Source organism: Phaseolus vulgaris, chromosome 11 (genome assembly GCF_000499845.2).
Source record: "Phaseolus vulgaris cultivar G19833 chromosome 11, P. vulgaris v2.0, whole genome shotgun sequence".
Taxonomy (NCBI): Eukaryota; Viridiplantae; Streptophyta; class Magnoliopsida; order Fabales; family Fabaceae; genus Phaseolus; species Phaseolus vulgaris.
This window is the reverse complement of record NC_023749.2, coordinates 44,158,421-44,181,743: the sequence shown is the minus strand read 5'-3', so window position 1 is coordinate 44,181,743 and position 23,323 is coordinate 44,158,421. Positions and strand designations below refer to the sequence as shown.

At 33.5% G+C, this 23,323-nt stretch overlaps 1 protein-coding gene across 1 annotated transcript; it reads left to right on the top strand.

Moving 5' to 3' along the window:
• Positions 1 to 16,594: 16,594 nt before the first annotated feature.
• Positions 16,595 to 17,258, top strand: LOC137826596 (phytohormone-binding protein-like). The gene is made up of 2 exons (XM_068632622.1): positions 16,595 to 16,780; positions 16,861 to 17,258. The coding sequence occupies exons 1-2, from the start codon at positions 16,600 to 16,602 to the stop codon at positions 17,151 to 17,153; spliced, it is 474 nt and encodes a 157-aa protein (XP_068488723.1). The 5' UTR covers positions 16,595 to 16,599; the 3' UTR covers positions 17,154 to 17,258.
• The last annotated feature ends 6,065 nt before the right edge of the window (positions 17,259 to 23,323 follow it).

Below are 23,323 nucleotides of genomic sequence, written 5' to 3'. Positions count from 1 at the left end.
TATTTTGTATGGATCACAGTTCTTAACAATTTGATCGGAGAGGAACTTTAGTTAAAATTAGAAAATACTGGTTAAATAAAAATTATAATTATATAAATGACATTAAATTGTTTAGAGAGATTTAATAAAAGTTAAAATATAAATTCTTCCATTATTTATATTAAAAAAAACTAAATAATCTTACCATTTCACACCACTACATTTTGTATATTTGGAAACATTTATTTACCAACATTTAAAATTTTACTAATTTATCTAAATTGTATTATTTTGCAACATTTTACTCATTTATTTAAGTTATATTTTTTATCGTCTATACCATTTTTATAAAGGAAATATATAACTTCCTTTAATGTTATTTTTTAATTAAAAAATTTCTTTTAATAAATAAAAAATAATTAATTATTTAATAAAATATTTAATTGAAGAATTTCTCTTTATCTTAAAAATAATTAAATAATTTCTCTTTTAAAAATAACTACCACATAACATTTTTAACAGCATTCTTACAAAATTATATATTTTGTATATTATATTATTTTAATATTTTTAATATCACTTTTGTAAAATTATATATGTATTAAATTTTAATGTAATAAAAAGTAAGTACACATATGAAAGGGCTTGTCACTAGTTTCTAATAACAAATGTTACTACTTTAGTGATAAAAAAGATATTTCTAGTTTTAGTTAATTTTTTATATTTATCATTTTTATAAATTTTTTTTATAAGTCATGTAATTAGTATATCTTAGAAAAAAAGTTCAACATTCATTGTTTGGATTAAGTGTTGAAAATAATTAAGTATAAAACATGGTCATACTTCGTCTCTAAAACGATAGTATTCATTTAACAATAGATCATGGAAGATACTTGTCGGTCAGACGATACAATACTATATTGTTTTTTTACGTTTAATAAAGCATGGATTTACTGAGATGATTTGTGTTAAGGCAATTCAGTCTTAAACTATTTAATAGTAAAAACTTTCAAGCATGTTTTGATGATAACAAAAATCTATAATGATAAGAACAGTGTAAACAAAAAACAAAACAATATAATGCATCAGACGCATAAAAAATAAGCATTGAAGCATCAGAAATGGACATATCATATGAGTTACATCTAAGGGCTTATCAAGTTGACAGACGATATCTATAACAAAACTCAATGGACTAAGCGTCATACTTTAGTGTTAGACGAACGCACAAATGCCCAAAGCTAAATGCGTAAAAAATATTTGGATGCGCTATACGATAATATGAGAAGAACATTTAAAGCATGAGCATTACATAGGGCAAACGATGATCAAATGAACGTGGCAGACGATGATTATGTGTTGGGCGATTAAATGTCAGGGAAGTTTCCAAACTTAATCATTTCACTTTATATGTGCTTAAATGTTTATCAAATGTTTTCTGAACTCGTTTTGACTAAGCTAAATCATATAAATTATATTTGCATCAAAGCGCAACTTTTAAGTAAGATCTAAAAGGTTTTCAAATGAACTTCATCGAATATATCATGTGACTAAATTGTCTAAATATTGAAAAAATTCTTTGAAACACACTGAGCAAAATTAATTTGTCTTGAATGTTAGATGAAGAATATTTTGTACAAACACATGTGTGCTTAATTAGATATTCCAAATCTATGTTTGAAAAAGACTTCAAAAAAACAGAGCACACACGTGTCCTATTCATTTAATGTTTTTTTGAAATACATTTTATGGAATTTATTCAAGAAAAGTTGTGATTATATTTGTTCTTAGTAAACTTGAATATAGTGAATTGAATTAATATCTAAGAACGGAAAGTATTGATGGTACATTTGCTCTCACATATTGAAAATATTAATAATCACAAAGGTTTCAAAATATGATTTTAGGAACCATAAAGACGTAAAGGAGAATGTGCACAAGTTTTCTTATAGAGCATCCAACGGGCTTAATGAAGTTATTGCAGAGCATTCAAAGTTGTTGCAAATAACGAAGAGAAAGAGAATTTCTAAGAAATACAATTAAAAGAATTCAAATAAGAAAAATCATTAAAGACACAAGCCAAAACCTTTCTTGATCAATGTCAAATGCAACAGAGCTCAAGTGGAGATCGAGATTCAAAGCAAATCCAAGATTACATCCAATGTTCAAATTTACAACAAAGTTAGAAATAACTTAAGAGAACATTCTGGCAAATTACAGATGGCAGAGATGCATAGTTGATGACAAAGTCAAGAAAATTGTTGAATGATCGAAATCAATTACCGAAAAATGTGGTCACTATTAGTGACAAAATCAGTGACTGAAAAATGTGGTCACTATCCGTGACCAAATTAGTGACAAAAAGTTATTTTTATGATTTAATGACCAATATAACAACATTTTTAGTCATATAAAATATGTCAAAAAATCAGTCACCAAATCAGTCATAAAAGCAGTTACAAAATTGGTGACTTTACTAAGAATTTATTTCCAAAAAATTTATGTATACTTTTCTCTTCCAATTTCCACGCTAATATTAGCATTGTTGAATAGTACTAATATTAATAAAATTAATATTTATTACAATAATAATGATAATATTAATAATTATAATAATAAGTTTAATAATACTAAATATATTAATAATAATTATAGTTGTTATCGTCAGTTGTCTTGCTCGTCTATTGACTCTAGTGACAAACTCTAGCTCCGTCTGTCTCTTTAGGAATCTGTTCTATCTCTTGTTGCTATGGAACGTAGCTCCGTTGAAACAAAGGGGACCCTACCTGTTGATTTCACTCTGACGATCAAGTCAGTAAAGGGCTTACTAGAATTTAAGAAGTATTCAGTTTTAGTCTTGAAAACAACGTACCTTAATCTGGGGTCTCAAGCCCCTTTTATAGCCTACCTCTTATAACAACTTTCTATCACGAGAATCTAATCTCAACTAAAAGCACACTCAACAGGAGAAACAAATTCTGTTTAGGAGAAAATATTTACTTAACCTAGACCCCACATGCACTAAGCGTACCCCTAGATCCACAAATACCTTTTATTAACAACGTTATATTTATGTATAAAAGGTTACCTCAATTATACCAAAAATGAGTGTATTGTCCAAACTGAACTCAATCACATGGCCCATTATACTGGTCCAACAACCGAGCTGACCTGCCTGGGCCATACATCAAGATCTGAGCTCTGAGCGCTCTGGTCTAGTACAATAGCAATAATAATATTAATAATAATTATAGTAATATTAATAACAATATTAATAACAAATAATACTAATAATAATACTAATAATAATATTAATAACTATAATAAAAGTAATAATAATATTAATATTAATAAAATTAATAATAATTATAATAATAAAAATAATATTAATATCAATAATAATAATAATAATAATAGTAATATTATTAATATTAATATCAACATTAATAATATTAATAAATATAATAATAATAATAATGTTAGCATTAATAATATTAATAAATATAATAATAATAATAATATCAATAATATTAATATTAATAGTATTAATAATAATTAAAATAATATTAATAGTAACATTAATGATATTGTTATTATTATACTATTATTATTATTATTATTATTAATAATAATAATAATAATAATAATAATAATAATAATAATAATAATAATAATAATAATAATAATAGTTTCATTACTCAATGGACCTACGATCAACTCCTTCCTCCGTTAAAGCGTTAATATTAACTTTAATAGTTTTAATAATGATAAAATTATAATAATATTTTTTAAATAAAATTAGTGATCGATTTTGGTTATTTAATGAGTGATTTTTCAGTATTTTTTTTTTTTAAATAACAATTATTTCCATAATCAATGTCCAAGGCAATTATAGTGAAGCAATTGTGATAGAGATATGATTGAAGAATCAGTCACATACATTAAAGGGTTAATGTTCATATCAGAGAGGAAACAATTCAAATTTTTTCATATACTTAAAGACGTAGAGAATATAATCAAAGCAAAAGTTGCCATATTCAGCATCTGACATGAAAAAGAAAATGAACAATGCACGAAAATGACGGATACCCAAAGATTACAATATTAATGAATCAACGTTCACATTGGGACTGAAAGAAGAAACTGTACTAGACAGGAGTGCTCGGGACCTTGGTCCAAGCACTTTTGTATGGTCAGCTCAGTTTTTAGGCCAACTTGGGCCCAAAGGGTGGGCCATGAGCTCAGCCCAAGCGCTGGTAAGACAACTCAAAAAGATAGTTAAAATAAAAGAAATATTTTGTTTGTTTATAACACATACGCTAATTAAAATGCAAATAAAAGCTGTTGAGAATAATGTTGTTAGCACCTGAGAATAATGATGCACGTGTAAACAAAATATTTTCCTATTGTTAGCACCCGAATATAAGAGGTGCACGTTGACAGGTGGTTTTTCTTTCATGATTATATGCTTTGTGTTGAGATTGTGGTCTCATTAGTAGAAGCTATTGAAGGGAAATCTATAAAAGGGGCTTGAGACCCCGGTAAAGGAACGTTGTTTCTGAATACTTAAGACTGCAAATGAATACTTATTTTGTATGCTCTCATTGACTTGATCGTCGGAGTGTGATCAATAGGTAGAGACCCCTCTGTCCTAGCGGAGCGTTGTTCCAGTGCATCAAGAGGAGACATACCAAAAGCGAAGCTCTCCATCCAGTCCAACTGAGGTCAACCGGCGAGAACATTTGGCACCCACCGTGGGGTCCGATAAAGCTTGATCCCATCCGTATTCGTGATTGATCCTTCTGACGTGATGAGAAACACAAGGCAAGGCCCGCAAGGATCTGAAGGAAGTGATGCCCCCGTTTTACAACAACTCATGGATTCCATGAAGGCCCTCCAAGAGGTGAATGAGGTGCACAGATGAGAGCAAAAATGGATTCAAGAAGAAGGTCGTCTTACCTGACAACAAATAACCAATTTACACACAGGGCACCTACTCGGATCATCTTATCGGGACAATTCGTTTTACCTAACAACAGGTAATCAATTTACACGCAGGGCGCCTACTCGGGTCATCTTACTAAGACAGGTCATCTTACCTAACAACAGAAAATCAATTTACACACAAGGCACCTACTAAGTCAGGGGCTAACTGCAAATTGACTAAGGTCTCCCAAAACATCACGTTAGCCAAGCTCCCCTGGTCGATCAAAATTTTGTGTACCTTTCTTCCCACGGTGATAACAGATATGACCACTGGATCATCCTCGTGCGAAACCACATCTTCCAAGTCAGAGCTCACAAAGAAGAGATCGGGTTCTGATGGATGGTCAGGTCTGCTCGCCTCCAGGTACATCACTACCTGCGCATATCGCTTACGCTTGGAAGTAGAGCTCCTTCCTCCAGAAAATCCTCTCGAGATGGTGTTCATCTCTCCATGGATTGGTATCTCATGTCCTTGGTCCCTGAGGCCAACTGCTCCCTTTTTCTTTTCATGATCAGCCTCAAGGTACTCCTTCAACCCTCGTCGGTCACACTGCTGTAGAGTCTTACTTCTCTCGTCGGTCTTGCGCAATTCCTCATTGGCTACACAAGAAAACTCTATCTCTGCCATATGGAAAAACACATTAAATGGTGAAGATGATGCATATTAAGGAATTGAAACTCATGAAAGGAAACAAATGTAATGGAGGAAACCGAAATGGAAAAAGGAAGCAAAAGCAAGAACACAATTATAAAGAACAAAGGCGTAATGGAACAATGGAAGAAGAGATGAAGGAAAGAATGCTTATGGTGATGGACAAAAGAAGAACACACCACTTGGAGTGTGGATTCTCCAAGATAAGTGTGGAGGGCCGCCACTTGAAGAGCTCTCAACTCTCACAAGATAAGACCTAAGTTAAGAGAACATAAGCCTCACACAATTTGTGCAAAGTTTTACTTTTTATATCAAAATTCAACTTGAGGATACATGGAGTAAGGAACCCATTCCTATTTATAGGAATGGGTGCCTTGGAAAACAAGATAAGCAAGGGTATGATTATAAAAGAGTGATGGGTGGTTTTTAGGGTTTGACTAAGTCAAAACCGCACCTTAGGCTTGTTCTTCTAGAAGCTAAGTCAACTTTCCTAAACCTAGATGCCTTGTCTTGAAAAAGTGGGCTTGGAACAAGCCCATTTCACCAAGAACACTCCCTTTTATGCTATATGAACCTACTATAGCCTATCTTGCTATTTGGACCCCTAAAGTGAGCCTAAATTATTTACAACATGTTTTATTTTTAAGAAGACCAGAAGAAAAAACATTTGGTGTTCTGGTCTATGCCAAGTTCTTCCTCTGGTGAGGTTCGTTAGATCTTTGATGGAGTCTTCACTTGATTGTTGTGATGACTGCTTATAATGTGAATGGTCTCTTGAGTCCTTGGTCATCTTCTTGTCTACTTGGATTGTATCACCTCTCTTGCTCGGATCTAGCTTCTTGCTGGATTTGTTTATACTCTTGTCTATACTATTCATTGGCTTCCTAGAGAGCCCTCATGATCTCCATGAGTTGCTGTAAAAAGGGGGCGTCACTTCCTTCGAATCCCAACGGTCCATGTTTAGTGTTCCTTTTCACGTTACAAGGCTTTAAACACGAATGTGGGTGAGATCAGGTTTTATCGGGCCCCACGATGGGCGCCAAATGTTCTCGTCGATTGACTCTAGTGAGAAGCTCCACTTCTAATCTATCTCCTCTGGAATCTGTTCTACATCTTCTTGCTGCATTGGAACGTGGCTTTGTTGGGACAGATGAGGCTCTACCTGTTGATCACACTCCGACGATCAAGTCAGCAAGAACTTATTAAAATAAGATAAATATTCGGTTTCAGTCTAGTATTCAGAAACATCGTACCTTTACCGGGGGGACTCAAGCCCCTTTTATAACTACTTTTGTAACAACTTTCGCTCATGAGAATCTTATCTCTACTGAAAGCATAAAATAATAACAGAAAAACCACCTGCTAACGGGGCACCACTTATCTTCAGGTGCTAACAACAGGAAAATATTATGTTTATGTGTGCACCCTTACTCACGGTGCTTCTCTTATTTAACAACTTTATCCTTTCAACCAACAACTGTATGCATATATTTACGTAAATTAATAACCATACACACTTATCTTTTACATTAAAAAATATATTATACTAATAACAAATTTAAACAATAATAATTATATCTTTCATCTTCAGAATAATATGATAACAAATTTAAATAATAACAATTATATCTTTCATTTTAACTACCTTTTATGGGTTGACTAACATCTGGGCCGAGCTCACGACCCACCTCTTAGACCCAAACACCGAGCTTACCTCCCCCAAGTATTTGGACCGAGGTCTTGAGCATTCCTGTTCAAGACAAATTTTTAAAAAAAATATCAAGTAAAAAACTTTATAAATATTATTTTGAATTTATAAAATAATTACAAGTATAAAAAATATTTTAATTTTTGAAAATACTATTTTACAAATACTTTAGATATAATATTTAATTTTTTCTAAAAAATGAAGTAAAAAAGTTGATAAATATTATTGTGAATTTATAAAATAGTTATAAGTATAAAGAATATTATTTGGAATTTATAAATTAATTATAAGTATAAAAATACTACTGTACATATAATATTTTTTTGAAATGAAGTAAAAAGAACTTAAAATAAAAAACTTAGAAGTGAAGAAAGTACAATTTAAACTCTACAATAATTTTACGCTAAGATCTTATAAATTAATTATATACTTTAATTTTTTATTTTACAAACTATTATTTTTTTTTAAATATGGTTATTTAGACCTAATAGTTAAACTTATATGACTGTGAAGGTTTTGTGACCAGGGATAACGATAACCATTAATCTATGTATTTCAACATTGTGGAGATGTCTAGCACAATGACATAAATCCCGATGTTATGGGTGTTGATTTCACACTAATTTCACAAATACAAGAGTAAATAAATTTGCAAACGCAAGTAGCAGCAATGCCAATCCTTTGCATGATTGGATGTGTTACGTGTGTCAACGAAGACACATAGTGCTATGCCGGAGTTGGTTCCACAAAAGGAGCGTCGTCAACAAGAATTGACGTCGTACTTGGTCCATAATGAAAGATATCGTTGTTGAACATGAGAGCTTTGATGTGTCAAATCCATATGAAGCCTGAAGCTGTGTTGCTTTTTGGTTTGGGTTTATATTAGGTTGTTTAGAATCTTTGTTAAGATCAGTTTTAATTCCTACACAAAGCTTGATCAATCAGTTTTAAAAGAAACAAAGTGTTTTTCCAAGCAAAGGAAAAACAACCGGTTGAATCATCGGGATAATCAGTTGTTTGTCACATAGTTGGCTTGAGGTTTTTTGAAACTAATTTTTGAATTAGTTATGCAACTGCTAGACTCATTCAACCGGTTAAATTGTGGTTTCAATCGGTTAAATATGTGTTTTCATAATAGTTTTTTGAAAACTTATTTTAACCGATTCAGTGATTAAAACTGCAATAAACAACTACATTTCAGAGTTATAAATATAGTCTCTCTTTCAAAGCAAAATATACATTCAAATACAACAAGTATTGATACATGGATTGCGGGAAGGGTATTGCTCCAGAGTCATCTGCAGGTATCCATGAACACAAAAAATGGACTACCGACATGGATTTCCGATTGCTGAATGCCATGATTGATGAGGCATCTATGGGTAATCGCATTAACGGTAGTGGGACGACCTTGGGTTACACAAACATCGTTAAATCCCTACATCAAAGTGGATTGGTAGAGATTACAAAAAATCATGTGAAGAACAGGTAGAAAAGCCTTAAGGACAGATGCCATGAGATCCATGATCTATTTAGTGGACTAAGTCGTTTCGCTTGGAATCAAAGCTAAAATATTTTTTAGGCTGATGATGAAGTGTGGGATGCGTTGATAAAGGTAACGTATTCAACCTGATGTTGACTTATCGTATATATTAAACAGTAATTATGAATATCAATGTATTTTTTTCATTAATGAACAGGAAAAACCCACAACTACAAAGTGGCGCATAAACCCATCAAGCACTACAACTTGATGGAAGACTTATGGAGGCTTGATCATGCTAGCAGCCACGGTGGGAGAACAACACTACAGTCATCAACTTAAACTTAATCTCATCATTTTAATGTAGACCATAACGATCACAATATGGAGTACATCCTAAAGGAGCCGGATATTGATGCGACCCAATGTGAAACTCCTCGCTCAGCTAGTCCTAATGTCGATTCATACAGTCCTGACCCTAATCTGAGACCCCCATTGATGCCACCTCAGTCATCCCAACCATCAGGTAGTACTTCTTCTTCTAGGGGATGAAAAAGAAAAGCCCCCATGGTAGACGTCATTGATATGCAATTGGAAAGGCTTAATACAAGGTTTGAAGGATTAACTAATATCCTTGAGAGGGGTAGCGATCAGTCACATAGGTTATGTCATATTGCTGAGTGACAAGCCATTCTGAGGTTATCGTTTTGTCATCAGAGCGAGTGACTAATGCTACAGAAGAAAACCTACAATATAACAGATGCCATGTTGTTGCAGAAAAAGAACGAAACTCCATATTTCGTGAACATAGACGCACACTCCGCCGTACATCGACTTTTTAGTACTCTGAATCTTATATTTGGGAAATGTTTGTGGAGATGAACATACAGGATAAAGATCTGTTGGAAAACTGTTATGACTTCCTGTGTGGTCATTCTAATGAGGTGAAACAACTCTTTGTTGGCCTACCTCTCGAACGACGAATGAGAAAGTTTGTGAAGATAATGACTATGAATTCCTAAACTATGTAAAAATTTGGTTGTCTTTTATTATGCATATGTGTTTTTCTTTTCGGATTTGTAATCTTAATTATGATACAAATTCTATGCACATTTATAATATTTGTTATGCATGGACTTTATCCATAAATTTTGCTTTAAATTATAATTTATTGCATTAATATTTATTTTATTAATATTTTTTGCTTTATCAAATTTTAGCTCCAACACATTATCGAAAATAATATGCTCCAACACACTAACAAAAATAATCTTTTAATTACATACAACTATAATTAAAAAATAATTTTTAATTGCATACAACTATAATTAAAAAATAAATAAATCACAATTACAACTTTTTTCTAAACAAAGTTTCTGACAATCATAGACATGGTATGAAAATTTTACATCATTTATATTTTTCTGAAGTTATCTCTAATAAAATACTGAAAATAATATTTCAATTACCAAAAATAATATTTTAATTCAAACAATTATAATTCACAAATAATCAATCAAATTATTTTTTCAACAATTTTTAAATATAAGGACAAATATATAAACTTACATTTTTATCAATTAAAAAAAATCAATTTTAATCACACCATCACTTGTAAACTTTCATCAACTTTTCTTAAACTTTTCATTTTATTTATTTTAATTTAAACACTCTAACTTTTTTGTATTTTTTCTTGAAATCATCTCAAAATCACTTTCTCAATTCCTCTCTCTAATTCAAATAAAACATAAAAGAGGACTTTGCTAAAAAAAAACATTCATAGATGACCACCACGTTGATTAGACTAATGGTGATACTTAAACAAAGTATATTGTTCACGACTTTTATTACTTTTTATTTATAATAATAATATATAATATAACAAATTCATAATAATATGAAGTAATGTACCAAATCTTTTTTCCAAACTTTTCATGACTTCACTCTAGTAAGTTTAAAGAGCTGCAGATATCACTATTTTTACAATAAAACAAACCTTCAAAAATTAAAACATGTATCTCTCTTTCTTTTCCTAGTCATTGAAACCTAACAAAATACACATTTATTTATTCAATAATATTCACAAATTATATTTATGCATTTATTTTTTCACTTGTGTTTATTCCACTCTTGCTCCATCTCGGTATACTTATTTTAAATAACTGTTCCACAATCATCATGCGCTGTTACAACATGTTTTATCCACTTTCCTAAAATGGTAAAGAAGTCACATCCTTACTAAACACAATTTCAATACAAAAATAAGATAACTAAAGTCTTATTTGTCATATATAATTTCATTTTTTTTAATATAAAACTATCTTTTCCAGTACATCACTTTCCTTTAATATAAAAATTAATTTAAGAGTAATGATACTTTGACAAGAGTATTTAACCTGTGATTGATGATATGAAGAAAGAGTATTTGTTTAATAAAAAAAATTGAATTTAAAAAAAAATGAAATTGTAAACTAATATAAGTTGTCCAAATATCATTTCTCTTATAAAAAATGTTAACATCTTGTTGGATTTTAAGGTAAATTTTTTTAAAAAAAGTCGATAACTTATTTTTTTTTATCAGCAAAGAATTAAAATAAATTAAAGATGATATTTCAGGGATATCTCAACCCTTATACAAACACCAACAGCTAGTCTAAAAAGCATGATAAAAACAAAAACTAAAAAAAAAACCTGCATAATAACTAGCCAAGCCTAAGCTTTTATCCAAAACTTGGGCACAAATCAAACATAAAAGTGTAGAGACCAAAGTCCACTTCCTCAGCGTAGCAGAGTCGATAACTGTTAGTCTTAAAACAAAACAAATATTTGATTGATCAACTAAGATGATATATTAAAGCTAGAAAGCTATGTATATGTACAGGAATGAACAAAGTTGTACGAGAATGAACAAAGTTGTTCTAAAAAACAGGAAATAAATATGGTAACAAACCAACCAGTGGTTAAAACAGAATAATTAAATCCCTAAAAATATGGAGACTTATTCAATAACAGAAAAAGCTAACTTGCAGGATGTTAAACAGATTATTCTAACACTCCTCCTTGTTTAAATGCTGCAAACTCCCAGTTTAGCTGTGAAATCTTCGAACTTGCTGACTGGAAGAGGCTTGGTAAAGACATCTGCAATTTGATTCTCAGATTTGCAATAACAAAGAATTATGTCACCGTTTTTCTGGACTTCTCGAACAAAGAAAAGCTTGATGTTGAAATGCTTTGTCTTTCCATGAAAGACTGGATTATTTGAGATTGCAATTGCAGCTTGATTATCAACATGTATTTCAGTGCTTTGCTTTTGTTCCAGATTTAGATCAAAGAGAATCTTTCTTAACCATAAGGCCTGATTAACAACAACTGTTGCAGCAATAAATTCTGCTTCAGTAGTGGATTGAGCAACAGTTTCTTGTTTCTTTGAGCTCCAAGAGAACATGCCTGATCCAAGGGAGAAACAGTAACCAGATGTGCTCTTCATGTCATCAATTGATCCACCCCAGTCACTGTCAGAGAAACCACCAATCAGCTTCATTTCTTTTAGCTTCAAAAACTTCACACCAAAATTCCAAGTTCCTTTGATGTATCTGATAACTCTTTTTGCAGCTATCATATGTGTTTCGTTTGGACAATGCATGAACCTTGAAAGAATACTCACAACATTTAGGATGTCAGGTCTGGTTGCTGTTAAGTACATCAGACAACCTATCAAACTTCTAAACTCAGATTCATTAACCTTGTCAGAACCATCATCTTTGATTAGCTTCTCCTTTTGATTCATGGGAGTGTTCACAGTTTTGCAATTTTCCATAAGAAATTTCTTGAGTATCTCCTTTGCATATTTTCTTTGACTTAAGAAAACTTCATCTTGATTCTGTTTGATCTCAATGCCAAGAAAGTATGACATAAGACCAAGATCTGTCATTTCGAAGACCTTTTTCATTTCCAGTTTGAACCAATTGATTTCTTCAACATTGCTTCCTGTAACTAACATGTCATCCACATAAAGAGAAATGACCAAAATATTTGTACCTTGATGTTTGACATACAATGTGAGTTCAGATTGGCTTTTATGAAAGCCAAGGTGCACCAGATGATCATCAACCTTACTGTACCAGGCTCGTGGAGCCTGCTTTAATCCATATAAAGCCTTTTTCAGAAAGTAGACTTTATTTTCATTGCCCTCATTCACAAAGCCTTCAGGTTGTTCAACAAAAATTTCTTCTTGTAAATCTCCATTTAAGAATGCAGATTTAACATCCAAATGGTATACTTTCCAGCTCCTTTGAGCAGCAAGAGCAAGCAACAATCTTACAGTGTCAAGCCGGGCAACAGGTGCAAATGTCTCTGAATAATCAACACCAAAAACTTGTGCATATCCTTTCACAACAAGTCTTGCTTTGAATTTGTTGATAGAACCATCAAGACTTAGCTTGGTTCTGAAAACCCATCTTACTCCAATTATTTTTCTCAATCATAGAAAGCTCCTCCTGCATTGCAGCCATCCAGTGTTGACTGTTTTTTGCATCATGAAATCCTGCAGGCTCACAAACAGCTACATTGCACCTTTGATAGATGTCAGACAACAGTCTTGTTCCTCTGACAGGTGCATCATCAACTGCAGCATCATCTTCAGATTCTTTAGTCATGCTCTCAAGGGTTGAACTGTTTGGAGCATTTGGACTTTGATTCACCTTAGTTGAACTTTCCCAATCCCATTGCTCATTTTCAACAAAATGAACATCTCTGCTTACAATCACACGACCAGTTTGTGGCTGAAATTTTTTGTAAGCTTTGGATACAGTGCTATATCCAACAAAGATGCCTGCTTATGCTTTTTTTTATCAAGCTTATCACGCTTGACCTGTGGAATATATGTGAAGCAAAGACAACCAAATATTTTAAGAAATTTCAAAGAAGGTTTGTAGCCATACCAAGCTTCATATGGTGTTAGATCTTTCAAGGCTTTTGTAGAAATTCGATTTTGTAGGAATACAGCAGTGTTTGCTGCCTCCCCCCAAAATTCTTTTGGAAGATTCTTTTCATGGAGCATACACCTTGTCATCTCCATAATGAATCTGTTCTTCCTTTCACTAACACCATTCTGTTGAGGAGTATATGGTGTTGTTAATTGATGTTGAATTCCAGCTTCTTCACAAAATTTGTTGAAAGCATCAGAGGTGTATTCTTTGCCATTGTCAGACCTTATAATCTGAATTGAGCATCCACTTTCATTTTCAACTCTGGTTTTGAATTTCCAGAATATATTGGGAACCTCTGACTTTTGTTTCAACATGAAAATCCAGCACATTCTTGTTAGATCATCAATAAAAATAATGTAGTAGAGGTTACCATTTAATGAAGGTGTTCTCTGAGGACCACACAAATCAGTGTGCACCAACTGCAGCTATTTTGAAGCTCTCCAAGCTTGTTTAGGGAAAGGTTGCCTGTGTTGCTTCCCAAAATTGCAGGCATGACAAGGAGGAATATTATCATCAATGTCTGCAAGTCCTTCAACCAGCTTCTTTGATTGCATCTGAAACAATCCTTGATGATGAAAGTGCCCAAGTCTTTTGTGTCAAATCTCAGTGGCACTAGCTCTGGACTTGAAGGCCATTTGTTCTTTCTCCATTGGATTTAAAGCAAAGCTTTTTCCTTTCATTTTGACATTGAACAAGTCTTTGCCACTAGCATCTCTAATCAAGCACTGTTTATTCTCAAACAACACTTTATAGCCTTTATCAAGTAGCTGGCCAACACTTAAGAGATTTTGATCAATTTTAGGTACAAATAAAACATCTGAAACAAATTTTGTACCTTCATAGCTTGCTATTGCTACTGTGCCTTTTCCCTTGACTTCCAAGAGTTTACCATTTCCAATTCTCACTCTCTTAACTTCAGTGTTTTTTAATTCTTCGAAAAGCTCCTTGTCATATGTCATATGATTTGTGCACCCACTGTCAATCAACCAGCTCTCACTTGATTCTCTACTTAAGAAACAAGTGACCACGAACAATTGATCTTCTTCTTGACCAACAACCTGTGCATCTACTTCTTGCACTTGACCTTTGACTTTGCAGATCACAGCTTCATGTCCAAGTTGATTGCATTTGGAGCATTTGGCATCGGGTCTTCTCCAACACTTGTATGGTGGATGACCTTTCTTCTCACAGTGGCGGCAAGGTGGGTAGGATTTTTTGGAACCTCCTTCCTTTTTGAAGTTTTTCTTCTTTTTGTACCAGTTGTTGTCTTGATGCTTGACAGGTAAAGCTCCTTCAATCACCCCTTCTTGCCTCATAGACCTTCTTTGCTCTTGTGCTTGTAAAGCATTCAAGAGCTCTGTAAGAGAGATTTTTGACAGGTCTTTGGTGTTCTCCAGAGTAGTAATGGTGGCTTCAAACTTCTCAGGAACAGTGACCAGCAGCTTTTCAACAATCCTAGAGTCAATAAACACAGAACCAAGTAATCTCACCTTATTGGCAATGCTGAGAAGTCTGTCAGAGTACTCCTTCACTGACTCGGATTCCTTCATCTTCTGCAACTCGAAATCCCGAATTAAATTCAGAACTTTCATTCCACGAATCCTCTCATCTCCTGCAAATTCATCCTTGAGGTAATCCCAAATTTCCTTTGCTGTTTTGAGGGACATTATTCGTGTGAAGATCATTTGAGATACAACTGCAAATAGACAAGCTTTTGCCTTTGATTTTCTGGTTTTTTTCTCCTTCTGTGCTTTGATTTGTGCAACAGTAGGATTTGTTGGAAGTGGAGGAACTTCGTAATCCTCTTCTACTGCTTCCCAAAGATCCAAAGCCTCCAGATAAGTCTCCATACGAATTGCCCACATTTGATAATTTTCTCCATCGAAGACTGGTGGTGCAATAGCTGAAAAACTTGATTCTCCTTCCATTTTGACCTCACGGATCCCTTAAGAAAAGTGCTCTTAGATACCAATTTGTTAGTCTTAAAACAAAACAAATATTTGATTGATCAACTAAGATGATATATTAAAGCTAGAAAGCTATGTATTTGTACAAGAACGAACAAAGTTGTACGAGAATGAACAAAGTTGTTCTAAAAAACAGGAAATAAATATGGTAACAAACCAACCAGTGGTTAAAACAGAATAATTAAATCCCTAAAAATATGGAGACTTATTCAATAACAGAAAAAGCTAACTTGCAGGATGTTAAACACACCTAAACCCTAAATCCTAAAATTTTTAAAAAAGTCGATAACTTATTTTTTTTTTATCAGCAAAGAATTAAAATAAATGAAAGATGATATTTCAGAGATATCTCAATCCTGATACAAACACCAACCGCTAGTCTAAAAAGCATGATAAAAACAAAAACTAAAAAAAACCCTGCATAATAACTAACCAAGCCTAAGCTTTTATCCAAAACTTGGGCACAAATCAAACATAAAAGTGTAGAGACCAAAGTCCACTTCTTTTATGCAAAACTTGGGCACAAATCAAACATAAAAGTGTAGAGACCAAAGTCCACTTCCTCAGCGTAGCAGAGTCGATAACTTGTACTTTAATTTTATCAGATCTATCAGTTCTGATAATTTTGGGATAAAATTACTCAAAAAAACTACACTACTACTAATATATATATATATATATATAAATTTATTTGACACTTTTCATACTTTCATTTTATAAACTCTTTTATTAATAAAACATTATATTTCATTTTCGAGTTAACGTGATGCCAACTAAAGTGTCTATATATATATACAAACGACCTTCCTTGTACAGAATCGACATTGAGAAGAGACATGAGAAAGGAATTGAGCGAGAAAACCGAGGTGAGTGTAGGGTTGGAAGCCCTGTGGCAAGGGTTGTCAAAGGATTTGGAAGAGACAATTGTGAAGGTTATCCCAAATATTGTGAAAGATGCGAAAGTGGTGGAAGGTGATGGAGGGATAGGAACAATCTTTCTCTTCACTTTTTTCCCTGGTGAGATTTTTCTTTCAAGCTTTTCTTTAATCATAAAAATTTCATGCATTATTCAACTGTGGCACTCAAACTCTTTGTAGGTGTGACCCCAGTGAGTTACCAGAAGGAGAAGATGACAGAGCTTGATGAAAATTGTCATGAAATTGTGTTGGAAGTGGTTGAGGGAGGGTATCTGGAGCAAGGTTTTTCATACTATAAAATAAGTTTTCAACTATCTGCAATGGGAGAGGACAAGACTTTGGTGAAGGTGAAGATCTCTTTTGAGTGTGAGTCGGAGACAGAAGAAAGTGCTAAACCAGTGAAGACAGCGGAGTCTGCTTTGTTCTTTCTGCGATGCCTAGAATCATATTTGTTGAATGATGCTTCAACATGATGATCAATGTTATGTTATGCTTTCTACTATTTCAATGTTTTCTGTAACCAAAATAAACTTTGTTGGCTCTTTTCTTACTAGAATCACAGTTCATGATGCCACAAACCTTGATTTATTAGTGGATGGTTATGCATGACAGTTTTACATGAATAAGAAACTATAGAAAATGGTGGAAGAAAAATAAGCATATAAACATGGGAAGAAGAGTTGAAATATATACAAGTGAAAGTACTACTTTATCAATAAAATACATCTATCCAATAGAAAATGTGGTTGGTCACCAACTAGAAGTCTAATATACATGTTTCCTTATATTAGAGACAAATGAAAAATACTCATTTCCGTCTTAAGTAAATTGTGTATACAAACTTTTCCTACCATATTCAAAATCTCAATCCCACTATATTGATTTACATGTAATTGGTGCTGTTTTTTTTACATGTTATAACCTTATATTTTTTTATAAGTATTTATGAACACAATATTAATAAATATGAAAATATAAATTGATTGTTAGTTAATATTCCTTAAATTATAAGTAGATTACATCACTAATTAATGGTCAAAATAAACTATTTTTTATAAAACATGTCTTAAATTCTTAAAATAACATATTAGTTCTAACTGAACCAACAATACACATAAATTAGGATATTAATAGCATGATAGATAATTAAATTACTTAAAAGATATAATATTGTTGGAGAAGTTATTTCATTGATATAACTCATTGATATTATTAGCATATTTTATATTATAAAATAAGTTATTACTGAACATGAGAATGTAGAAAAAGAAAGGAAAGTTGAGACATATAAATATCCACTTAAAATATAAAATTTTAAGAGATGGCTGGTGGAACTTTTGCTACTTTAGAAAATGGAAGACAATACGAAAGTAAGATAACAATGTATGTGTTGGTGACATGTTTTGTAGCAGCCATGGACGGTTTACTCTCACTAGTACAAAATATGAAAACAACGACCCCTTATTTAGTGCGGCTTTGCGCTTAAACGCATTTGTAAAAAATGCGGTGGCATTTTTGTAATTAAATTGACTTACAAATGCGGTTCTATGGTAAGACCGCATTTGTAATTCAATTCAGAATGATTTACAAATGCGGTCATAGTAAAGACCGCATTTGTAAATCATTTTAATTGATTTACAAATGCGGTCTTACCCTAGAACCGCATTTGTAAATCAATTTTACCCTAAAAATTGAAGCGCGCCACTAGTTTTCACTTTCACTTTCGTCTTCTCCGCTCTTCGTTTCAACGTTTCGTCTTCTGTTTCAGCTCTCCCTTTGCATTGTAAGTTTCAGCTTCTCCGCTCTTCCGCTCCAACGTTTGTTTTCGTTTTCGTTTTTGTCATTGTCATTATTCACTTCCTTGGCATTGTCATTTCGTTTCCTAACTCGTTTTTGTCATATAGGTGGTTACTGTTCTATTGGGTTCGCCGGTTTTTTCAGCTCCGCCACTGCCACTGTCATAGTCGAAAACTTCCGCCACCGCTGCGCCTTCGTCTTCGTCTTCGTCCTCGTCTTCGTTTTGTGCCTCTCCGATCACCGCCTGCGCCACTCCGATCACCATCAACCTAAAGGTTGGTGTTGTATTTAATTTATATTTAATATTTTGAATTTATATTTAATATTTTAAATTTATATTTAATATTTTAAATTTATATTTAATATTTTGAATTGTTATTTTTCTGTATTATAATATATATTTAATTAATAACTAATACAACTTGGAATTTATAACTAATAACTAATAATTTATATATTTGTGTGTATTTTGAATTTTTGTATTATATAATTTCTATTTTCTTAAATTTATATTATATATTTAGTTAGTTGTTAATTACATTTTAATAAAAGTTTTATGTTATGTTAGTTATTGTTACTTTTAGAATAGAAATATCGTGTTTGGATTGAGTCCGGGGGTGTTCGACCCTCGGCAAATGTGTGAGATTGAATAGAATACTAATTATTAGAAAATCCTAACTATATTCCAGAATATATAATGGATCGAAGTTGGATTAATGCTGTTCGTATAAGTGATGAGTACGAAAGGGGAGTAGAGGAATTTATACAATTTGTGCAGCGTAACGCGATTATTAGTGGTCATGATGGAGCAAAGATCAGGTGTCCGTGCGTTAACTGTTTGAATGGAAGGATACTGGATGTGAATATCATGAGGGAACACCTGCTGTGTGATGGGTTTCTTCGATCTTATACAACTTGGACATGGCATGGTGAATTATTAAATTTACCACGTGTTTCCGTAACTGAGGAATATGTGGGTTCTACCATGGATGAAACAGTACACGATGATGGAGATGATGATCGATTGGAGGACATGATTCGTGATGTGGGAGCTGAGTGTTTTGCAAAAGCGCATGGATATGAAAGTATGTCAAAAGATGCAGAAACTCCTTTGTATCCTGGATCAACTAACTTCACACGGTTGTCGGCGGTGTTAAGATTGATGAATTTGAAGGCAATAAACGGATGGACTGATAAAAGCTTCACGGAATTGCTCCAGCTGTTGAAGGATATGCTTCCAGAGGGAAATAGTCTACCTAATCGTAATTACGAGGCCAAAAAGATTCTTTGTCCAATGGGTATGGAGTACAAAAAGATACATGCATGTCCTAATGATTGTATATTATACCGGAAAGATTTTGAATTGTTGAAAAGTTGTCCGAGGTGTGGTTTATCACGTTATAAGTTGAAATAAAAAGATGATGATTCTATTGATGACATGGAAAAGCATGGACCCCCAATGAAGGTTATGTGGTATCTTCCCATCATTCCAAGGATGAAGCATTTGTTTGCAAACCCAGACGATGCTAAGAATCTTAGATGGCATGCAGATGAGAGGAAATGCGATGGCATGTACCGACATCCAGCTGATTCTATTCAATGGAAGAAATTTGATGATGACTTTCCAGAATTTGGTAAAGAATCAAGAAATATCCGACTTGGTTTAGTTACAGACGGAATGAATCCGTTTGGTAATATGAGTACAAATCACAGTTCATGGCCTGTATTACTAGTTATTTACAACTTACCTCCTGGATTGTGCATGAAGCGAAAATACATGATGTTGTCTATGATGATATCCGGTCCGAAACAACCAGGGAATGATATTGATGTTTATCTAAGTCCCCTAATTGAAGATTTGAAGTTAATGTGGGACCAGGGTGTCGAAGTATTTGACGGATTTGCTAATGAAACTTTCAAGCTTCATGCCATGTTATTTTGCACCATCAATGACTTTCCGGCATATGGTAACTTATCAGGTTATAGTGTTAAGGGTCACAAAGCGTGTCCAATATGCGAAGAAGACACTGCTTCTCAACAATTGAAACATGGAAGGAAAACAGTATATCTTCGGCATCGGAGGTTTCTTAGAAGTCATCATCCTTACCGGAGGTTGAAAAAAGCCTTTAATGGACACCAAGAGGGTAGTGGTCCACCAACTCCATTAACCGGTGTTGAGGTTTACCAAAAGGTAAATAACATAGACCACACCTTTGGTAAGTCCAAAAAAAAGTCATCCGTGACAAATATTTGGAAGAAGAAATCAATCTTCTTTGATCTTCCGTACTGGTCGAGGTTAGAAGTCAGACATTGTATAGATGTAATGCATGTTGAGAAGAATGTGTGTGATAGCTTAATTGGTACACTTCTTAACATTAACGGGAAGACGAAGGATGGTCTAAATGCTCGTTTAGATTTGATTGAGATGAACATACGCGGCGAGTTGGCACCCATAGAAATGGGTAAGCGTACATATTTGCCCCCAGCCTGTTACACAATGTCAAAAGATGAAAAAATTAGTTTTTGTCAATGTCTAAAGGGTGTGAAAGTGCCACAAGGACATTCCTCAAATGTGAAGAGCCTAGTGTCAATGCAAGATTTGAAGTTAATTGGGTTGAAGTCTCATGATTGTCACATCTTGATGCAACAGTTGTTGCCGGTAGCTATCCGTGGGATCTTACCAAAAAATGTTAGACACACCATAACCCGTTTGTGCTCATTCTTCTCTTCCATCTGTTGTAAAGTCATTGATCCCTCAAAACTAGATGAACTTCAAAATGAAATTGTTGTTATCTTGTGTGAATTGGAAATGTTTTTTCCTCCGTCTTTTTTTGACATCATGGTTCATCTAGTGGTGCATCTGGTAAGAGAGGTTAGATTGTGTGGACCAGTGTACTTAAGATGGATGTATCCTGTTGAGCGGTATATGAAAATTTTGAAAGGTTATGTGAAAAATCATTATCGTCCAGAGGCTTCAATGATTGAAAGGTACATAGCTGAAGAAAGTATTGAATTTTGTTCAGAGTACATGACAAAAGCAAATCCAATAGGTGTTCCAGCTAATTCATGGCACCACAGGCGTTCTACAACTAAATGTTTACGTGGTGTGAATATTGTAAGCAAATCTCGATCAGAAGTCTTGCAAGCACATTTGTACATATTGAATAACACAGATGAAGTTGTACCTTACATAGAAGCTCATAAAGTCATTGTGAAGGCAAATAACCCAAGACAAGCAGAGAAATGGGTCTTGATGGAACATAATAGAACTTTCATGCCTTGGTTTAAAGATGAGGTGTTCAAGGATTCAACGGCATCAGAGACCTTAACTTGGTTGGCTGCTGGATTGAAGTTTGATGTCATCTCATGTACAGCGTACGAAGTGAATAATTGTATATTTTACACGAAGTCCATGGATGAAAAGAGTACAATTCAAAATTCTGGTGTTACTCTTGAAGCCGAGTCAATGCAGTTTTTGACTTCGAAAGATACAAATCCAGTACTTGGATCAATGGCATACTATGGGTTTATAGAAGAGATATGGGAGATTGACTACACTAAGTTTTTCGTTCCAGTTTTCAAGTGTAAATGGGTTGACAATAAAAGTGGGGTTAAAATTGATGAATCAGGATTCACACTAGTGGACTTTCGAAAGATAGGGTATCGAGATGAGCCATTTATAATGGTTCAACAAGCATCTCAGGTTTTCTACGTGAAAGATCCTACGTCAGAACATTGGTATGTCGTTTTACACGGGAAAAAACAAGGGGAAGCCATAGATGATATTGAATATGGCGAAACTCGTTCATTCACACCAATGATAACTAATAAAGATGACGATGTACTTGATGATGTACATGCAACCCGTAAAGACCACAGTGAAGGAATTTACATATAAACATTCAACCCATATGCAACATGTAAATAAACATTTAGAATTTTTTGTATTATTTTTATATGATTTTAATTCGATTCACATTAACTAATGTTTGTTACCTAATTTTTTTAACAGAGACATGGATGACGACCAGACTCCAAACAGACCTCGATCTGGACGAGGCAATAGAGGACCTACTAGATTGAAGCGTCTTGCATTGAGACGTGCTGCTGGTGAGAAGACACATGTTGATATTGACGTCAACACTGGAGTGGCTTTTGGTCCTAAGGCAGATGAGTTTATGAGCTATCTTGGAGTTGTTTCTCGTGAGAGGCTCTCCATTTTGATTAATTCATGGGATGAGGTTTCAGAGGTTGATCGGAACATGCTATGGGAGGATGTTCTGGTAAGCTTTACATTATTATTGTTATCATATAATGCTTTTTAATATTGATTAATTAATTTTAATTTGATGATGTTATTTTCCAGGCAAACTTTGACATTCCTGATGTGGAACCGCTTCGATCAAAGATATTATCCAATATCGCACTTAAATTTTGTACCTTTAAGTCAAGACTGACTTCGAGAAACATTTTTGGCGACCTTAAAGACGAAAATCCATGTTTAAAGTACCAACATATTGATGAAGAGACATGGCGTCTTTTTAGAGAAAGCCGTGAAAATGAGGCTTGGATGGTAAGTGAAGTAACTTTTTTGATTATATAACATTAATAAGTTTATCTTATTTACTTCAGTTTGTTTATTTCAATTATGACAGGATCGTCGGAAGAAAGCTCAAGAGATAGCTTTGAAGAATCTTACCCCGCACGTTATGTCTCGTTCGGGGTATAGAAAACTTGAGCAAACACTGATGGTGGAAAAGGAGAAATCTCAACAGGGGTCACTTCTCCTCCATCACCACCTTTTCGCCATGTAAAATGGAAGAGGGCCCGAATTAAGAAGTCGGGT